The 19,385-nt window shown below is 54.9% G+C and overlaps 6 protein-coding genes across 6 annotated transcripts; 3 read left to right on the forward strand and 3 right to left on the reverse strand.

The window, feature by feature from the left end:
* Window positions 1–155: 155 nt before the first annotated feature.
* On the reverse strand, window positions 156–6,732 carry ACET3X_001841 (uncharacterized protein; the record flags this gene model as incomplete). Its single annotated transcript, XM_069447177.1, has 6 exons — window positions 156–269; window positions 318–2,111; window positions 2,159–2,386; window positions 2,540–6,201; window positions 6,392–6,508; window positions 6,627–6,732. The coding sequence occupies 6 exons, from the start codon at window positions 6,730–6,732 to the stop codon at window positions 156–158; spliced, it is 6,021 nt and encodes a 2,006-aa protein (XP_069312083.1).
* A 1,357-nt stretch (window positions 6,733–8,089) lies between these two features.
* On the forward strand, window positions 8,090–8,809 carry ACET3X_001842 (uncharacterized protein; the record flags this gene model as incomplete). Its single annotated transcript, XM_069447178.1, has 1 exon — window positions 8,090–8,809. The coding sequence occupies one exon, from the start codon at window positions 8,090–8,092 to the stop codon at window positions 8,807–8,809; it is 720 nt and encodes a 239-aa protein (XP_069312084.1).
* A 221-nt stretch (window positions 8,810–9,030) lies between these two features.
* ACET3X_001843 (uncharacterized protein) lies at window positions 9,031–10,656 on the reverse strand (the record flags this gene model as incomplete). Its single annotated transcript, XM_069447179.1, has 3 exons — window positions 9,031–10,188; window positions 10,240–10,311; window positions 10,363–10,656. The coding sequence occupies 3 exons, from the start codon at window positions 10,654–10,656 to the stop codon at window positions 9,031–9,033; spliced, it is 1,524 nt and encodes a 507-aa protein (XP_069312085.1).
* An 845-nt stretch (window positions 10,657–11,501) lies between these two features.
* On the forward strand, window positions 11,502–12,464 carry ACET3X_001844 (uncharacterized protein; the record flags this gene model as incomplete). Its single annotated transcript, XM_069447180.1, has 1 exon — window positions 11,502–12,464. The coding sequence occupies one exon, from the start codon at window positions 11,502–11,504 to the stop codon at window positions 12,462–12,464; it is 963 nt and encodes a 320-aa protein (XP_069312086.1).
* A 3,732-nt stretch (window positions 12,465–16,196) lies between these two features.
* Window positions 16,197–17,854, forward strand: ACET3X_001845 (uncharacterized protein; the record flags this gene model as incomplete). Its single annotated transcript, XM_069447181.1, has 2 exons — window positions 16,197–16,633; window positions 16,687–17,854. 2 exons carry the CDS (start codon window positions 16,197–16,199, stop codon window positions 17,852–17,854), a joined length of 1,605 nt encoding a protein of 534 aa, XP_069312087.1.
* Window positions 17,855–18,080: 226 nt separating this feature from the next.
* Window positions 18,081–19,235, reverse strand: ACET3X_001846 (uncharacterized protein; the record flags this gene model as incomplete). Its single annotated transcript, XM_069447183.1, has 1 exon — window positions 18,081–19,235. The coding sequence occupies one exon, from the start codon at window positions 19,233–19,235 to the stop codon at window positions 18,081–18,083; it is 1,155 nt and encodes a 384-aa protein (XP_069312088.1).
* Between the last annotated feature and the right edge of the window lie 150 nt (window positions 19,236–19,385).

Here is a 19,385-nt window from a genome sequence, read left to right on the forward strand (position 1 = left end):
CATCTCCTCAGCCCCTGTGGGCTTTCCATAAAACGGTCAAGGCTGCAGCCGACGCACGCCTCCCTTTCGCAGCTGACGGCATTCTTAATCGAGCACTCTGGCGTACCGAGTCCGTCCTCCTTGAGCAGAATACGCAAGTCAATGATCCTCTGGTTCTACCGACTGGTGACCATGACGTTGTGGTAGTAGCTTGTACTAAGGTCGATCGAGTGCTTGAGCCACAGATCTTCGGTGAGGGGCAGCTTGAGAATGGCGTTGCGGTTGGTTCGCTGGGTAATGTTAGCTTCAGATCTCAAGATCGAGAGCAGATGACATACCTGAGTCTTTGAAATAAGATTGGCGACGGTGCCAGCAATCTCCATCAGCGCCACCCGCTCTTCCAGACCGCAAGTGCCCAGCCTATCACGTCCAGCAATTTCCAGTGCGCGCTGCAGCTTGGTAAGGAGCTCTTGGACACGATTGTCCAGCTCTTCGTCGACGCGGTAGTTGGAGCGTTGACCAGTCGTGTCAATCAGCTCAATGTAGTCAAAGTAGATCTGGCCACCTTGAGCCCAGCCCTGCAGCGTCTCCTTCGGGCGTGCGGAAGGCGACTTGGAAACAAAGCCACCCATGAGCTCACGGAGCGCGTCGTAGTCGCGAGAGACAATAGCCTCCGGGCCAACCTTGCGGCATAGTACTTCGTGCGCCTCCTCGAGCTCCTCGGCCTTGATGAGATGAGATGCCTCACGAAGGGCATCGCCACCTGACTTGGCTTGCAGTGCAGCGGCGGCGTGGAGCCATGTCGCAGGGACCTTGAGGTCGTGCGTGAGGTAGTCGTAGGTGGCATCGCCCTCCTCCAAGGAGTACGAACTCGAGAACTGGTTGACGAGCGAGCGGATGTGGTGCTCCCGCATGGCTGGAGACGACAGATGTGAGTACACCCAGATGGCAGTGGTCCAGTGCTCTGGTGTGTGTAGCGAGGCGGCATATGTGAGCGTGATCTTATCACTCAGCTCGACAAGCGGGTTCGCGGCTTGCACATCGTCTGCAGCGCCTGGGGCGGACCATGACTGGAGCGAACGGCGGAACATGCCATCGTCTTCACTCTGACCCCGAGACGTGGGCATCGCGACCTTGCGCTCGTCCGCTTCGGTTTCGTCGTCTTGTCGAGACTTGAAGAGCTGGAACAGCTGGAACGAGAGACGGGCGTTGAAAGGATTGCCGGATACATTCTCTGGAGCGAGAACGTCCTCAACATTGGCGGAAAGCCCCATCTTCTCTGCCGCGTAGAGCTTCAGGATGCCCCAGAGCAGGTCTTCTCGGTGCTCAGCATCCGGGTCGTTCCAGCCCATGTCGACATTGTCTTGGATGAACCAGGGCACCGGCTTGACGTCTTCATTCCCGTCTCGAACGGCGTCCGCAAACTGCGCAACAGCCATCTCGATAGGCTCGTCGATCAACGTGCCGTACCACAGACGAAGCCCAAAAGCCCGTCGCCAATCGAGAGCAAAGCGGCTTGCGATGTTGAATGTAGAAGCCCTGTTCTCTCGGCCGGCCCCTGCTTTGCCTTCCGCCTTGGTGCAATTACCAGAGAGAAGCTCGTAGAGCGCACGCTGGGCATCCTCCATCTCGGAGAGCACATCCAGACGGCGCCATTCATCCAGCTGGGCTACCATGCTCTGACGCAAAGTCTCGTCACCACCAATCTGAGCGACCATCGTGGCCAGCCGTAGGTCGAGTCCGTCCAGCAATGTGTGGCAAGCATCAGCGACGTTGTTGCAGCTGAGATGGGCGATTGCGCGCTCTTCGGCCGTAGCTGCTTGCTGGGCATGCTTCTGTGCATCGTCCCAAACGAGAAGCTTCCAGAACTCCGACAACTTCTCCTTCCGGTAGACGTTGACGTTCTCTTCGCGTACGTCGGCTGGAATACGATCGGCGTCATCGAACAACAGGGAAAGCAGTTGCCAAGCTTGCTGCTCATGAACGCCAGCTGGAGTGTCGAGCGCGACCGCATTTGCCATGCTAGAGAACTCGACCGGAGCAGGATCGGCCAAGAGCTTTGCTAAAGGTACACCGTCGGACGTGACAATCTTGGTATGCTGTTTCTGAAGCGACAGTGTTTCAGGCGCAGACTTAAACAGTCAGCACTAATACTATGATAGCAGAACGCTAAACTTACATCGCTAAAGGTAGGCATCTTGACAAAACGAGTGTCCTTGGTAGCATCGACGAGTGGTTCCTGGGCCGTTGCAAAGACGCCGCCTTCGAGGTGCGAGGGGCCTTTGTTGCCGTAGATTAGGACGTTCGTTTCGCTGAAGTGGGGCTTGCTGCAGCCGTGGAAGTCCTTGTCGGCGTCGGCAAGCTCGTCGAGATCGGAGGCGGTTTTGGGTCGCTTGGAATAGGGTAACTAGAGACAAGAGATTCAGCAATCTTGTCCCATATCAATTTGTGACTACATACGGGCGGACGTAAGGTCCAGCGTCAATCTATGGAGAACCATGTAGGAAACCCGCCAGACCGCGCCCATTAATACAACGCTAAAAGGGAGGGGAATTCAAACCTCAATACCGTGTCCACCATGCTTGGGAAACTGTTGCTTCTCCGTCTCTCCGAATAGAGAGTCCATTAAATCCATCGCAGTAGTCATCTGGCGCGCACCAAAGGATTGCGACAAGTTCGTTGGGTGTGCCTCGTGTTCTCGTAGTACGTTGCCCTGGCTTTTACGGAGAGCATATCGGTCCTGCTTCTTTGGGCTAATCGTGCGCTGGAGCTGGTTCGCCCAGTCGTCATCGAATACCGGCTGCGCCTTCGAAGGGGTACCTGCAGGCTTCATGAACTGACTAGCCTTCAGGATAGACTTTGGCTTCAGTGTGCTCCTGAACGGGTCGTCCTTAGCGGTGTCTTGCTCCGTGGTTCGAACTGGTCCCGACACAGAATCCGCCATGTTCTGGTCGCGTGCCAATTCCGATTCGCTTTCTTCATCGTAGTCAGCATCCTGCTGCCCATCAAGCGAACCCACGGAGCGCCGCCCTAAAAAAGACTGGCCCTGGCTGTCGTCCATCTCTTCCTCGTCCATGTACGTCGACTCATCGCCGAAGCCACCAGGCACGTTGGTGCGACTGCCACGCATTCCCTTCTTGAAGTCGAAGGTGTCGTCGGGGCTGGACTGGGTCTGAGTGGGGCTGTCGAAAGAGTCATCTTGGGGTGTGCTTGTCATCTGGCTCGAGCGGTGCTGCTGCTCAACTGGGGTGTCGGGAACGTCGCTGAGATCGCTCGACCCGTCGTCTTCCTCGTCGCTGTAGTCGTCGTAGTCAAGACCGTAGGATGAAAAGTGAGGGACAGAGAAGGTCCATTCGCCAGTAGCCTGGTTGTACTTGATAAAAGTCGTTCCGGCCACACGCTTGAGACGCTCAAGATGCTTGACGTCCTTCTTGCCGGCCCTGTTGCGAGGCCAGGAGTTAGCAAGGACAATCTCAGAGGGCTGGTTCAGAGCAGTGCCCAGCGGCGGCTTTGGCAGACAGGTGCAGCTCTCTCCGTACACGGTAGCATTGCGTGCACTGAGCTGCACAATGTCGCCGAACAGCTTGTCAAGGTCAACTTCGGATAGATCAACAGGCTGGCCGTGGTTGAATTTGATCTGTCCAATGTTGTAGCGACCGACAGTAAAGTCGGGCACGCTCCTCAGCTCTTGCTTGCTCATCTTCTTCAGCTGATCCATCGGAGGGCTCGACCAGTACTCGCCAGGCTTGGGGTCCTGTCCAGGTTGGACGTTGACGGATGCGTCGGACTTGGACGAGAGCACGTGATCCTCGGACACGCGCGCAAGTTCGTTTCCATTGACCTGCTGCATGGCCGGGCGAGGCGCTTCGTTGCTGTGGCCGTTAGCCCGCGGTGAGGCATCTTCCTCGTCCTGTCGAACGACCAGCGCAGTCTCTCCGTTGGTCTCGCCGCTCGGGCTGTCGCCACCCACAAAGCTGACACGCTTCTGCAAGGGCTCGTCGAACAATGGCGCCCGGTTGGTGATGTTGCGGTTGATGTTGAGTCGCTTGAGACTGCCGTTGCCAAAGTTGCGTCCAGTGTTGGAGAACGCACCCGGTGCCAGTATACTGGTCTCAGGGGTGAAGCTGTTGCGGAGATTGCTCGTAGACATGCTCTTGCCCAGGGACCGTGAGAGGCTGCCCGCAAAGAGGCTGCCACCAAGGCCCGGGCCGCCGTTCTGGCTTGCTCCGCCAGCTGGGCTGCCATACGTGGAGTATGAGAATCCGTAACCGCGGCTCTTGTTCTGCGGCGTAAGGAGGCGCGTCGATGCCGCTGGATTAAGCTTATGCTGCGGCAGTACGGCATTCTTCTTGTTCTTCTGGTTGCTGGACAAGGGCGTGGCAAGCGGGCCAGGGCTCTGACTCGGAGTAGAAAGGCCGGCAAAGAGGGCGTCGTTGCCATAGGGGTTGGTGTTCATGGATGTGTTCAACAGAGAGCTCCCAGACGCGCCGAACAGACTGTTGTTGAGGCTCGGCTGCTGCTGCTGTTGCTGCGGGAAGAGCATGGAATTGCCCATGGTCGATTGGCCGTTGTTCGACTGTCCAAGTCCACCTCCGAAGAGACCGCTTCCAGTGTTGTTGTTCGTAGAGCCGCCAAATAGACCGCCAGGCTTCTGCTGGTTGTTGTTCTGGGCACCACCGAAGAGGCCGCCACCTCCTGTGTTTTGCTGGTTGTTGTTGTTACCGAGGCCTCCGAACAAGCCTCCGCCCGTCGATGGAGTGTTGGTGTTGCCGCCGCCAAACAGCGAACCGCCAGTAGCAGGCTTCTGACCGAACAAGCCGCCTCCAGTGGTGTTGTTTGTGTTGTTCGCAGTAGACCCACCGAACAGACCGCCAGTAGACGGCTGGCTCTGGTTAGTTCCGCCAAAGAGGCCGCCTGTGGTACCGGCTCCAGTGCTCGCGCCGCCAAAGAGGCCACCGGGCTTCTGCTGGTTGTTGTTGTTCTGGCCAAATCCACCGCCGCCGCCAAATAGGCCACCAGAGTTTGTGTTCTGACCCGCGGCTTGATTGTTTTGCCCGAAGCCTCCTGTAGCACCACCGCCGCCAAAGAGACCGCCACCGGTGTTGGTAGAGGTGTTGTTGGCACCGAATGCTGGGGTGGTAGAGGTTTGGTTGTTCGTCTGACCGAAGAGACCACCGCCCGTGTTCGACTGGCCGAATGCGCCGCCGGTGTTAGTCGCACCACCTCCGAACGGTGTCGAGGTGTTGTTGGTCGCGGCACCGCCTCCGAATAGACCGCCGCCGGTAGCAGGCTTGCTCTGGCCAAACAAACCACCGCCAGTGGTAGATGAGCCGAAGCCTCCACCTCCTGAGCCGAATCCACCTGTGGTGTTTGTCGTAGAGGCACCACCTCCAAAGAGACCCCCAGTAGAACCAGTCGTGGTGTTGTTGTTCGAGCCAAAGAGCCCACCGGTCGCAGGCTTGGCCTGGCCGAAGAGTCCACCGCCGGTAGTGTTGTTATTCGTTCCGAACGCGGAGCCCGTGCTCTGGCCAAATCCTCCTGTAGTAGCAGTGTTTGTGTTGCCACCGCCGAAGAGACTTCCACCAGTGTTGTTGGATGCGCCGAAGCCTGTAGATGCGGTGGTGGTGTTGTTGGCACCAAAGCCGCCGAAACCAGTGCTCTGTCCGAATGCGCCAGCCTGTCCGTTTTGGTTGCCGTACCGCCTGCCCTGATTGTAGTCGGCTACGCGCAACTCCTCGAGGGAGTAGTTCGTGTACGGTTGCTGGAAAGTGATGGTCTGGTACTGCGACTGCGCGTTGCCTGTGCCATCCTTCTCCTGGAATGGCTGGAACGGAGTGTTGGCAGTTCCGTTGTTGGGGGGTGGGTTACTGCCTCCGCCGAAAGCGCTGCCAGTGCCGGTACCGAAGCCTCCTGTTGTCGTGTTCGTGTTGGCAGAGCCAAATCCGCCGCTGGTGCTCGCGCCTCCGAACAGACCTCCGCCAGTCGTTGTCGACGCGCCGAAGCCGGTCGCTGGCTTGCTCTGGCCAAAGAGACCGCCTCCAGTGTTTGTGTTGCTGGACCCGAACGCAGAGGTAGTGGTGTTGTTATTTGTCGATCCAAAACCACCAAACGTGCTGCCACCTGTAGCGCCGCCGCCGCCGAAGAGGCCACCGCCGGTTGTAGAAGCGCCAAAGGGTTTTGAGCCGAAAGCGTTGTTGTTTGTTGCGCTGGCACCGAAGCCGCCTGGAGGTGAAGGTTAGTCTCAAATCGGGTAAGTTAAAATCACGGATCTGCGCAAAACTGAGTGCCGTCGCAAAAGAGCGCCCGGGAGCGTGTTGTTTTCGGCGACCTCAATACGACGTTGAAAGCGGCTTCGACAAAGACAGAGTGGACCAAAAGCGACGCGATAGTGAAGCGCAACCGTTCCACATACCTGAGCCCCCAAAAGGCGAGCTCGAGCTGGCGGTGGTACCGCCGCCGAACATTGTGCTGCCCGTGTTTGCGCCGCCACCGAATATGCTCGTACCGGTATTTGCGGTTGAGCCGAAGCCTGAGGCGGAGGGCAAGTTAGACACGGTTCGTCGAGGAGGCCGTGGCGATGTCGCTGGGCACATCGGAGCGGTCGCGCGCAGAAGGATCCGAGAATTCAAGCAAGAGTCTGTACATACCGGTCGATGTGTTGTTGTTGGATGAACCAAATCCGCCAAAGCCAGTGGACTGGGTGTTGTTGTTGTTGTTGGAGCCAAAGCCCCCGAAACCACCGCCGAAGGACATTTTGAGCGTGTCCGACGGGTTGCGCGTGTGTGGATTACTAGGTGGCTAGCAATGCGCCGCAGAGTCGAGTGGGCGGGTGGTGGTTGATAGAATCAAGTGCAGGAGCTCTGGGAGAGGCAGGTGTTGATGAGAGCTTCGCGGAAAACGCGCCAAGGAATCGCCGGACTGAAGCAGGCGCGGTGGGGGTTGCTGCAAGGGAGCAAAAGAGTAAAGAGTGGAATTAGTAAGAAGACGTCAGGCACGGCTCTGATTAAGTAGTGAAATGGCCGTCATGAAAGGGAAAGAGCGACGGGCGCGAGAGTTTGGAGGGACAAGCAAAGGTGAGGTTGCACTTAGGAGGAAGGCACGTCAAAATTGCGCTAAGCCGTCGCCGGGGCGTCACGTGTGTCTCGCCCGCGCCCACTTCCCAGCAAACACTCTTTGATACGGTTGCGGCCGCTGCACATATGACAAAGCACGATAGGGATTGGCGAATGGTACGGCGCGTCTTCTGGGCGCGACGGGTGTGCAAAGATGCCTGACAGACGCCTGTCGCTACCTACGGCTGCCTGGCGGCTGGAGGCACCTCTCCACGAAAAACGCTCCTGCACAGCCGACTTGAGTCGCTCTATAGAGAAAAGACTGGTCTAGCCAGAGACGGATGACTGTGAGCTTGGGAAACATGAGGTGTGTATGAAACAAAGGCACGTTGATTTTGCGCCTGGTGAGACTGCTCGCACGCCACACTCCTGAACTGACGATGGTCACCATGTCACTCCGTCATGTGATGCTACGAGGTCGATGGAAAGAAGGTCGGGTGGCCCACATGCTCGTGCATATTGTGTGCGTTACACAGGCCTTGGCTGATGTTTTGTTGGCAGCGTTAGTAGCACAACAGAATTGGTCCCGTCTTCTGCCCACCGATCCAGGTCAATGAGCCAAGTCATACAGTTCCTTTGTTGAAAGAATGAATGTCACTGTACTTTCGCTTAGATCATTTAATCAAGTGTCCCCTAGTCCTGTTAATGCATGGAAGACATCATAACCGTGGTCCCAGCCCTGCACTCAGCCCTACCCATCAATTCCCCACCAGACCCAAAATCGCGCTAACGCTGCAGCTAAGCTTCCACGCCCAAACGCGCCTCGCGTCCCAAACAACTGCACATCCCCGTATCCTCCGATCCGAGCGATACAAACAACGACGCCCGTGTCATCGCGACCCCAGACGCTACTGTCCCAGCGCTCGTGAATTGGCACCAGCTCTCTCGAGCACATCTGTCTCCGACCGGACCGCGCACAACACTACCTCGCGCACCCCGCCAATCCCGCGACACCACATCTCTCCACCACCGCCGCAAACCTCTCAAAAAACATCGCCATGGCCACATCCTCCAACCCACTCGGGCCCGGCCCCCGCTACGGCCTCGGCCGCACCGCACCCCCACAACAAGCACAACCCCAACCCACATTCAGCAGCACGCCCGCCTTCCCACCCAACCCCAAGAACGCCCAGCGCCTCGAGTCAGAGCGCCTCGAGCGCGAGCGCGCCGCCCGCGAAACAGCACAGCGCATGGAAGCCAGCGGCGCCGCGTCCCTCGCCGAACTCACCGAGGAGCAAAGAGAAGAAATCGGCGAAGCCTTTAACCTCTTCGATCTAGACAAGGACGGCTACATCGACTACCACGAGCTCAAAGTCGCTATGAAGGCCCTGGGCTTCGATCTGCCGAAACAGGAGATTTTGGGAATACTGCAACAGCATGGGACGTCGCAGCAGCAGCAGAGTGCTAAGCAGGGTTCGAGACAACAACAGCAGTATGCGGCGCCGGGTCGGCAGCTGCTGAGTTTCCAGGCTTTTCAGACGCTCATGGCGCAGAGGATACTGAGTCGCGATCCGAGGGATGAGATTCTGAGGGCGTTTGAACTCTTCGATGAGGGCGGCAAGGGGACGATTACGCTGCAGGATCTCACGCGAGTTGCGAGGGAGTTGGGCGAGGCGCTCTCGCACGACGAGCTGGTGGCCATGATTGAGGAGTTTGACATGGACAACGACAACGCCATCTCGCGGGAGGAATTTATCCAGATCTGCATGGGGACTTGATGTTTCACAGGACAATGACACTGTTTCTCGTACTTTGTTTCGCAAGGCGTTTTCGGAGTGGCGGGATCTTTTACACAGGAAGACGACATGTGCGGGTCAATTTCAATCTTGCTTTATTTGCGCCGAGAAACTATTTACAGCTCAGCTCTTCAAGTAATTGCACGCCGAAATCAAAAATCAAACACTGAAATATGCATAGTACACGTCTCCCCGCTCCTGCTCTACTGGCCAGGCGAGACGAGAAGACCCTTCTTGGCGGCGTCGTGTGCCCATCCGCCCGCCAACGCCTCGCCGCCGTTCTTCAGACCGTACTCCTTTATTCTAGCCTCAAGCTCGGGCCGGAAATGCCTGATGAGACCCTGGAGAGGCCATGCGAAAGCCTCGCCCAACGCGCAGATAGTGTGGCCCTCGACCTGCTTGGTCAACTCCTGGAGCATGTCGATCTCGCGCTCGCGAGCCTGGCCCTTGTAGAAGCGGTCCATGATCTGGTGGGTCCACTTTGATCCCTCACGGCAAGGTGTGCACTGGCCGCAAGACTCGTGGTGGTAGAACTTGGCAAGACGGGTGATGGCGCGGACAACGTCGGTCGACTTGTCCATGACAATGACGGCAGCGGTACCGAAACCAGACTGCGAGTCCTTAAGCGCGTCAAAGTCCATCAGCTGGTCGTCGCAGATGTGCTTGGGCAGGATGGGAGTCGAAGAGCCACCGGGAATGACGGCCTTGAGATTGTCCCAGCCGCCCCGGACACCACCGCAGTGCTTGTCGATGAGCTCGCGGAGAGGAATGGACATCTCCTCCTCGACGGTGCAAGGGTGGTTGACGTGGCCGGAGATGGCGAAGAGCTTGGTGCCCTGGTTGCGCTCGCGACCGAAGCCGGCGAACCAGCTGCCTCCTCGGCGGCAGATTGTGGGTGCGACGGCAATCGTCTCGACGTTGGCGACGGTGGAAGGGCATCCGAACAGACCGACGGCCGCGGGGAACGGGGGCTTCAAGCGGGGCTTTCCGGGCTTGCCCTCTAGCGACTCGATGAGCGACGTCTCTTCGCCGCAGACGTAGGCGCCCATTCCTCGGTGGATGTACACATCAAAATCGTATCCGGAGCCGCAGGCGTTCTTGCCAATCAAGCCGGCCTGATATGCCTCCTGGATGGCGCGCTGGAGGACGGTGGCCTCGTGGTAGAACTCTCCTCGGATGTAGATGTAGGCGGCGGTAGCGTTCATGGCACGGCCGGCAACGAGACAGCCCTCGATGAGCTTGTGGGGGTCCTTGCGCATAATCTCGCGGTCCTTGCAGGTTCCGGGCTCTCCCTCATCAGCGTTGACGACCAGATAACGCGGCTTGGTGTCCTTGTCCCAGTCCTTGAAGTTCATGAATGACTTGAGAAGTCAGCAGACGTCTCATTAGATTAATCTGGCAGTGTAGCATACCCATTTCAGACCAGAGGGGAAACCAGCTCCACCTCGGCCACGGAGACCGGAAGCCTTGATCTCAGAAATGATCTGTGTCCGTCAGCCTTAATTCGTGTGCCCTGCATGGCTGCCTCTACACACCCATTCGTGGCCCTTGAGAAGGATCTCCTTGGTCTTGTGCCAGTCACCGTACTTCTGCGCGCTCTTCAGGTCCGCACCGTGGTGTCCGTACAGGTTCTGGAAGATCCTGTCCTGGTCCCGCAGGCCGCCGTACGTCCTCTTTGGCGGCGCATCCTGTACCGTCGCGAGCGTCCTCTTCTGTGTGCGGTTCTGGGGGGCGGCCGTCGAAAGGCGAGTAGCTGCCGAAGCTGCGGGCAGCGCTCGGTGGGCGGCCGCGCTGAGCGTCGACGAGGCGGGTGCGTGTCGTGCGAGCATCGTGTCTGCTGGATGTGTGTTGTCGAGCGCAATTGATGCTCGGGGGGCCGGCGAGCGTGGGTTATTGGCGATACAAGTGGTGGCGGTCGTGAAGTTCAGTCTGGATGACCTACCCTTTTCTTGGCGTTTTTGATTGGTCCGCCCAACATCGTTGACATCAATCCGCCAATAGGTCCGACTGATCACCACCACATCGACGCCCCTTACGATTTGCCCACCGACTTGCTTTGTTTCATCGATAATGTGTCACAGTGATTGGTACAGTATAAGGATATGCAAGTGTTTGCGTGCTACAGATTGGATGATGAAAGTTCGATATTCGATCACGGCATACCATCACTGCACGAGGAAGCTCGTTGGATAACGTGTACCATATGTTTCAAAAGGTTCCTTGAAGGTATCTACGATGGCTTCTAGCACCAATCTCGCAAAGCACCGTACGTGTATACCTTTAGGATGGACTTATCTCGCTCAACCGACACGTATCCTTATTCCCACCCAGCCTCGTGGCAGTGGGTATGGGGTATGGGGTATCTCTCACCTCCACATGGCTACTGTCCCTCACCGCCGCTGTCGGCACGATGGCTTGTGGTCTATTTAGTCGACGTACACGCCCACTGCTGTTCCCTTCTTCTACTCTACGTCTCCTTCCATCCGTCAACCCTTTTATCAGTTCCCTTCCAGTCTAGCATATCGACCCACGTATGTTCATTCCTTCTACTTCACTCTCCTCCGACTGCGCATGCCATCTCTGGAGTAAGGATTGGTAAGGCAAGGAGTGCAGATGCTCAAAAGCGCAAGCACCAGCATCATCACTTTCATTAATTCAACATCCGGGTACCAACATGACTATCAAAGCCGGAGATTTGGTGGCGACCGGACCTGGTAGCACACCGACTATGATCTCAGATGGCAAGAGAATGCGGGTGCTCTGGATGAATGGCCATGGCGATGGTGACTCAAACAGAAGCTTCGTTGATCGATCCAAGACGACCGTCCGAGGCCATCCAACTTGGAAGTTGTTCGCCGGGAACGTTCCGACTCCAATCTTGCGGGGCAAGAGGGAACCGCCAAAATACGTATACCTGGACGATCGGGCATGCTATGCCATCTATAGTTCAAAGTTCTACGACAAGAATGAGTTGAAGACATTTTGGCCATATGATTTCGACAACCTCGGCAATATCAAGGCGAACAGGCCCAATAGGGGCCGGCCCGCTTATCTCGACGCCGCCTGTACCACATATGCCAAAGGGTCACTACGTGGAGTAAGAACAGAAGGGTACGAGTTTCGTGGTGCAACCTCGGGTGGGGAACAAACTTCGCCGTGGTGGGTGAAGAAAGAGGCTGAACGAGCACACGCAAAGAAGGTCGAAGATAGCACTAAGATATCGCTGAGCGGTGCAATTCCGGTCACGCCCTCCCCTTCCACGAAAGAACGAGCCGTTGACCCCAGAAGCTACCCGATCGGCAGTACCGTCGACATTTATCCCGCACGATCGGTCTGGAAACAAGAAGACCCTATCGGCAACGGCCGCATCAAGTTCGAGCCTCCCACTGCCCCAAAACGCTATGAGTCCGGTCCTGTCAACGGCGATCTGACCCCACTGGGCATCACAGAAAAGGATATACAAGGCTCGCCGTGCCTCAATGTCCCAGCGGCTAGTGTTTGGAAGCGACCGAGACACATGACTGGCGACATGGCTGGAGCATACGCAGGCTTTGACTATAAGGGGGATGTCGAGGAGGAGAGCGCCGACACCACCCCGAAGCAGAAGAGACTCAAGGTAAAACATGAGGAGGATTAGTCGATAATCCAGAGACTGTATGCTTCGGAGTAAGGCGAAATTGCAAAAGGCCCAAAAGTCCATGTCTGTTTTCTTCCTTTTGTTTTTTTACCTTTGACGGGATGGCAGACATTCAAGGCATTTGTACGGTTAGGAAAATCTAGTCGGAAGGAATTCACAATAACCTAATTTGCAAGTCCAATCCTCAACATATCGCGAAGACCTCCAAACTTTGGTTTGCTTCCCCTGAGATCTGTGGTTCTTCATGACGTCACACATGTGCGCTTGTCATCGCCAGTCTCTACAACTTCTGGCTCGTCCTTCTTGCCATCATCGCTGCGCCAAACCGATCAGTATGCATCGTTACCGGCAAGAACACTATGGGATCTTACGCTCCAGACCGCGCACATAAATGCAGTTGGCGGCTAGGAAGAGAGAGGAAAATGCACGTATCCGAGACCGATGCTGCGCTACAACACGGGACTCATACAGCAAGACTTGGCGCCAGTGATTTTGAGCTGGGACATACTGATGTACACCTTACTGAGAAATTGGGCTTTTCGCTAAGGTGTAATTTGAAAGCTTTCTTTGTCCACCTGAGACGCGCTGATGCGGACCTCTGCCTACCTACACGATGCCGCCACACACGAAAAAGTTTGTTGTTTCTGGGTTGCACCCAGCAATAAAAGTGACCCAGTGAGACCCTGGTCAAACCTATCATATCAATTCATTGCAAGCCCGTCACAGACCTACGAGCCCAGCACTTGTGGAAACAGTTGGTCGCCACTTTTTCAGCACAATAGGCGGACATGAGCTATGCACAGTTGCAAAGACATCGCTATCAGACGGTGGCCACCTTGTATAAATTCCTACGTCCTTCATGCGTCCCTGTAATCTACAGACCCAAGATTTTGCTGATACATTCTTATACAATCACAAGTACCGCAAGTAAGTATTCAGCTGAATATTCTCTGGCCATTGTACATAGCGATACCTCTCCGAACAACCGAAAAGAGGTTTCCTCCTTCCGACAGCTTTACTTACACCACTCTAGACACCCTCCCTACCAACGGTTGTACTCCGACGTCAGAAGCCTATCTAGGCAAACAAATGGTTCCACCCAACTCAAGCCGAAATGCACACCAATTCGACAACAGATTTTGAGCGTGAACTGCTTGATTGCATCAAGACCAAAGCTCAAGCGTCTTCCTACACCAACCGTTTGGGTTTTCGGAGACGCTCACCTAATCCAAACAGCAATCGCGGTCGCCCGTCCTTTGAGGGCAAAGTTGGAAAATTCTATAGCGCTACCGGAATTGTCGTGGATAAATCGGTGACCAAGTACGACTCATGTAAAGATCTGGAAGATGCGATATGTGGAGAACCTGCAGAGACACCAGGTTCAGTCATCGGCAATAGGCGGAAGACCACGAATACTTACGGAGGCTTCAAAGACGATGACATAGAAGCATGTTTAAAGAAATGGGGCCCTCATGTCTGGAATAACAGTCGTACGGGGCAGTTCGAGATCGTCCTCGATAAGGAGAACACCAATTATCCTGATTATCTCATATATGAGAACCGGGAACATCGTAAAAAGTGAGTAATGTACAGGGCATATATTCAATGGGCTGACATATCATTCATAGGATTAGGACCTTAGTCTACTGCTCGATTATCCACCGCGCATATGTCAAAATAAAGCAGAAGCCTGCCGAGAAAACAACCAGTGCCAGAGTCAAGCCGCAAGTCGATTACAAGGACGCAACTCCCAAACGATCATATTCATTCTTTTATTGGTTCGGTGTATTCACCACGGCCGTCATCGCCATAGCCATCGTCGTGGTATTCGTCTCCACAAAACTCACATTTGTACTGCAAGACGCACTGAAATCGGAATGGGACAGCTTCGTCCTAGTATGGCCGACGACGCAGCAGGCATGGGAAAATCCTGTTGAGCACTCAGCAACAGCGAGAGGTCAAACAATGTAGTCAACGAGGTCTCTTTTCATGGTCTAAGAAGGCATTTTCTGATCCACGGTAGGACAGAAGCCGGCTATCGTCTTCGCTGGACGAACAAAACCAAGTATTTCTCATCTGTGTCTTTTCACTGTTCGAATTTACAGTGTTTTCTGTGGCATCGACCTTGCTCGCCTGTCCGATTTCCGTCCGAGATCGGATCGAATTCTTGCTGTCCCATGCTCACAGGCTCCCAGGTCACTTTTGGACGACGCCACCAAATTGAGTGGTCTCATTCTCAAACTCACAATCTCTTCTCGGCCCCGACAACATGCCCCGGCAAGAAGCCCGTCAATGGGACGTTAATGAACAAGCCGACCCGAGTTCTCTACCGCGCCGAAGTAAAGGGGTCGTCAGACATTGCTGGTTGATTGACCAGCCAGGGGAGGATGAAGGATTGGGGCACAGTCGCCTCTAGGGCTGGTACGGTTAGCTTGATGGTGATCGTCTCAGCCATATGCAGCCTCAGAACATTACCAGACTCCAGGGTCTCACCGGTGATCGTGATGGCCCTTCTATCAGACAATTTTGTTAGCTAGCGTGTGATTGGGATGTGCCCGTAAATCTCCTTTCGTCACACCTACAGCCTTGGCTCAACTTGCCACGGTACTGCGGGAGGTGCCGTGTGCATCTGCCACCCCGTCGTTTCTCTTTTGCTTTTTCTCATTCCGAGGGGGCCAGCGTTGCCAAGATTGCTGCCTGCCCTGCTGTATTCTCCTAACCCTGTTCCAAGGTGGCTTGTACACAACCCTGGAATAGCCTACTTCCTGCTCCAGTGTGAGGATCATCCACGGTTCCTCAACCTGGCGTGTCCACGCAGGATGTAGCGAGTCCCGACAGTTTGTGAGATCATACCGAAAGCATGGGATGCCGCAGCGGCCTGGACACTCCCGCGCGGCGTAGCCAACATGTACGTAGAGCAGCCGAACTTCCGGACGTCCCTCGTCTGTCAAGCCAAGGCAGGAAATACTGTAAGGGTCGACAGTGACTCCATGTGGCAGGGGAAGGATGCCGTTCCTAGACTAGATTTGGGTGACTCGTAGTGCACGGCCGCTGCCTTGCAGCTCAACGTCATTTCAACGTGTATGGCCGCACGGCAAGCGAGTTGGAGGACCTCTTGACGGTAGTATGTTTCGAGTAATCCCTTGCTAGGCAACGCTCCCTGAGATTGGATACCTGAGCCGAGTACCCGCTTCCCGTATCTAAACGGCTGAAGACTCGAGGCGAACGGGACAATGCTAGGATGTGTGATGCAAGCTTGCTTCGGAAGTAGCTATGTCGGGACCGCGCACGCTGATGACTGGGATAGATGTCTGGAGAGGCGCGTTGTACGGTGAGAGGGTAAGGAGCTTTGCGTATGCTCCGATCACCTCGTGGCGGTGCCTTTGCCGGATGTGCAGCAGCCAATATCCAACGGCCATTTTTGGCATACAGCGCGGAGAAGTTTGGGGTCCTTGTCATTCTGTTCTAAGCCGTTGAAAATACCGGCTTTCTTGTACATCAGCCTTGTAGCACGGTACTGAGGCTTACTTGAACAAGATTCGTATAAAACGGTCTGCTGCCTTTCTCATCTATCCTGTTTCAAACCACTTCGCCTCACCAGAAGCTGCGAGAACCAGCGATAGGTCTATATCTATCTTGTTGGTACATATCGATCTCCATCCAAGAGGAGAAAATATCATTTCGCTAACATATGAAGCTAGAAGCAGGAAAGTATCACCACGAGTGGTGCTCATGACCCCAGAGGCCCCTTCTCTGATAGAGGAATGTACCAATGGGACGACCAAGGCTGGATTGTACTTGTCTCGCCTGGGACTGGAAAAGAATTTCAAGGACCCCAACAAACCAGGCAAACCGAATTTCAAGTCAGTACCTGAAATCAATAAACTGTGGCTTGCGACACAGCAAAAGGCCAACGAGATTGCGAAACTTTACCCATCAAGAAAGGCCATACGCGAGGCGCTCAGACGACGGGACATCTGCCTAGACGACATCGCAAGAGACTGTCTCGAGACCTACGGTCATAAGATCTGGACCAACGGAAGGGAAGCCCCCTCTGTCCTCTCTCTTGATACTACAACCACACCTTCCAAGATCAAAGGGCATGCTCAGGTTGCAGAGGACAAGTATCTAAGGCACCTGATCTACGAACATCCAGGCGATGAACGCAAGTACGTCAATACAAACCGCCGCCCTTCGAAAATACTAATATCATCCGTTGCAGAATAAGGCTGCTGGTTTCTGCATGGATTATTCAGCGCGCCTGTCGGAAGGCCGAAGATGATCGCCGTGAAGGAAAGACATCCAGGAAAGAAGTTGCAAAGTCGTCAACGGACTTCTCCGGCTTCATAGACGCTGTCCGTGTGAAACCGACTAAGCGTAATAGCGGTACCTGGTCTTCTTCAAATAGTTCCTCAAGTTTTGATGAGCTCAATATCTACGAAGCCCGAGTTAGGCCCGCGGTGGGATCCAGGAATGCTGCGAACGTTGACAATGCTCGTCGAACCCAGCCACAAACATCGAGAAAGACTCGCGATGTACAGTATACTTCGGTCAAAAGACGCAAGAAGATGGCTGTGGCGGTTGTGATACCCGCACGAAAACCTCGGCCTGCTGCGCCAACCGAGATATCCAGCAGGACGCATACCGGAAGTGAACTGCTAGGCAAGAGGAAGACGGTGCCGCGGTCTACACAGAGCAAAGAAAAAGGGCTCGCTAGGGAGGCACTGCATTCGACAACCCCTTTACGTACGACTTCGCATCGCACGAGAACAGCAACCCGTGGTCAGCGAGTGGTCCAAAGCAGTGCTGATAAGAACATGGAGTCACTGGTGGCGCAGCTAAAGGATGACCGAGATGACCTGAGCATAGAGCTCCAGGATCTTCTATCAACACAAAACCCTGGATGCCACAACCTTGCTGACATCAAGCGAACAATTGGACTCATCGACACCATCGCGCTCAATGATGCTCAGGGCCTCCAGAAGACATTCGGAGACTCTTACGACAAGCACAAGATTGCTCTAGACAGATGGCTGGGGTGTATCAAGACGCTTGTCGAATTCCGCGAGATTACCGGCCTGACAGGCGACGAGGACTCAATAAAGGCGAGCTTCCCAAAATTGTTGCTGGACGTCAAAAATGAGGCACGACCGCTGCGGCAAAGAAAGCGCCAGGAGATTGTAAAGTGGTTCAAAAAGCCTGCTTCAGGGGAGCTTGAGTTCACAATGGCCGGTTTCTCCGAAGACGTGGCCTCTATCCTTTTGGAAATGATTAGCCGGGATGGATTCGATATGAAACTGGAAGAGCTCCATGATATCATGGTACCCTTCACAACGCGGCTAATTGAATGGTTTGGTGTTGTACTAATCAGCTCTGCTAATAAAAATTGAAGGGATGTATCCACCCTCATTTCGGTGTGTAAGGGTTACAGGTTTATAGAAATTAGATTTGGGGTCATAGAGGGATTCTTATGTACGTACTGATGCACTAAGCAAAGTTTAATAGAAATAGACGTAATATTACCTACAAGTAGCTTCCGACTGCGTTGTGGGCATGTGAACTTGTTCGTGGAGTAACTAGCTGCGACAGCCTGTCGATGCACTTTGCCGGCTGCTACTACGCCACACTTCGCACTTTGAAGCAATGCTTGTAACCACCTGTCACAGCACCGGCAGTGTTGACGATCTTCGGGTGTCTCCAACAGTCCAACGACTGTCTTACTTCACTCGAGCCGACCTTCAATCGCTCCAGAATCTCCATGACGGCAGCATACAGGACATCGAGGTTGCCATCCTCAACCTTGACAGCAATACCGATGGCGCTGTGACACGCCCCAGTCATGCTAGCGCCGCTTGGTGTGCGAACAGCCACACCATAGCAGGCATCCGCTCCGATCTTTCCCACAATCTGTCCACCATAAGCTGCCATGAGGGCAGTGTCGAAGCGGCCTTCACCAGCGACCAGTCCATGGTAACCAGCCATCGATTTGTGGATACGAGCTAGATATAGCGTTCGCTGATCGACTGTTTTCGTCGTGTTGTCGGAGCAATCAGCGGCATCAGCAAGTCTTGCAAACATGAGCGCGAGGTTCGGAAGAGGCATTGCCGGGGTTGGAAGGTTGCATCCGTCGACAGTCCAAAGCACGTCCTTTTCTCCAAGTCCGCTCAGGTCTTCTACAGCTCGATACACGCGTTGCTGCATTGCATGGCCGGGCAGGTAATAGTCGTGAGCCGAAGCGCCCAGAGACAGAGCGCCTGCTACCATGCCAGCATGTTTCCCAGAGCAGTTGTTGCAGAGCGGAGTCGGCGTGAAGTCTTCCTTAATCCACGCACGATTGACCTCTGGGTTCAGAGCAGGGTGTCCGCCGCATGTAAGAATCCCTTCCTTTTGTCCCGTTTTCTCCAGCATCGCCCGCGCCCGTTCGACGTGTCGCGGCTCGCTGCTATGTGAAGCACACATAAGTGCTACATCGGCGTCGTTGTAGTCGAATCGTTCTACAGCCCCGGTTTCCAGAATAGCGAGTGTCTGGATCGGTTTCGTCGAAGATCGCGCCAGAGTCATTCTCTGATGGTTGCCGACTGCGTAAATGAGTTTACCAGATGGGTCAACAACGGCGGCATGTACATTGTGCCTGTTCTCGATGATGCTGCCACGGTAGCTGATGATTACATCATGGCCATGGGACCCGGAAGAGTTGTTCGCTTGGTCATGGATAATAATACCCTGTGTCAAGGGTCCAATCGTCTCCTGGTCCTCCGTCGCATGCACCATGCTTGGGTTGTCTAATTGCGACCTGGCGAGTCGATTGGATCTTAGATGTGCGTGCTTGAAATACGATATGCCAGCGACTTCAATCAACCAAGATTGACGAGGGAACGGTATCGAGGTAGGGTTTTGTTGCTACAGGCATACGTGATGCGT

This window comes from Alternaria dauci, chromosome 1, assembly GCF_042100115.1.
Source record: "Alternaria dauci strain A2016 chromosome 1, whole genome shotgun sequence".
Taxonomy (NCBI): domain Eukaryota; kingdom Fungi; phylum Ascomycota; class Dothideomycetes; order Pleosporales; family Pleosporaceae; genus Alternaria; species Alternaria dauci.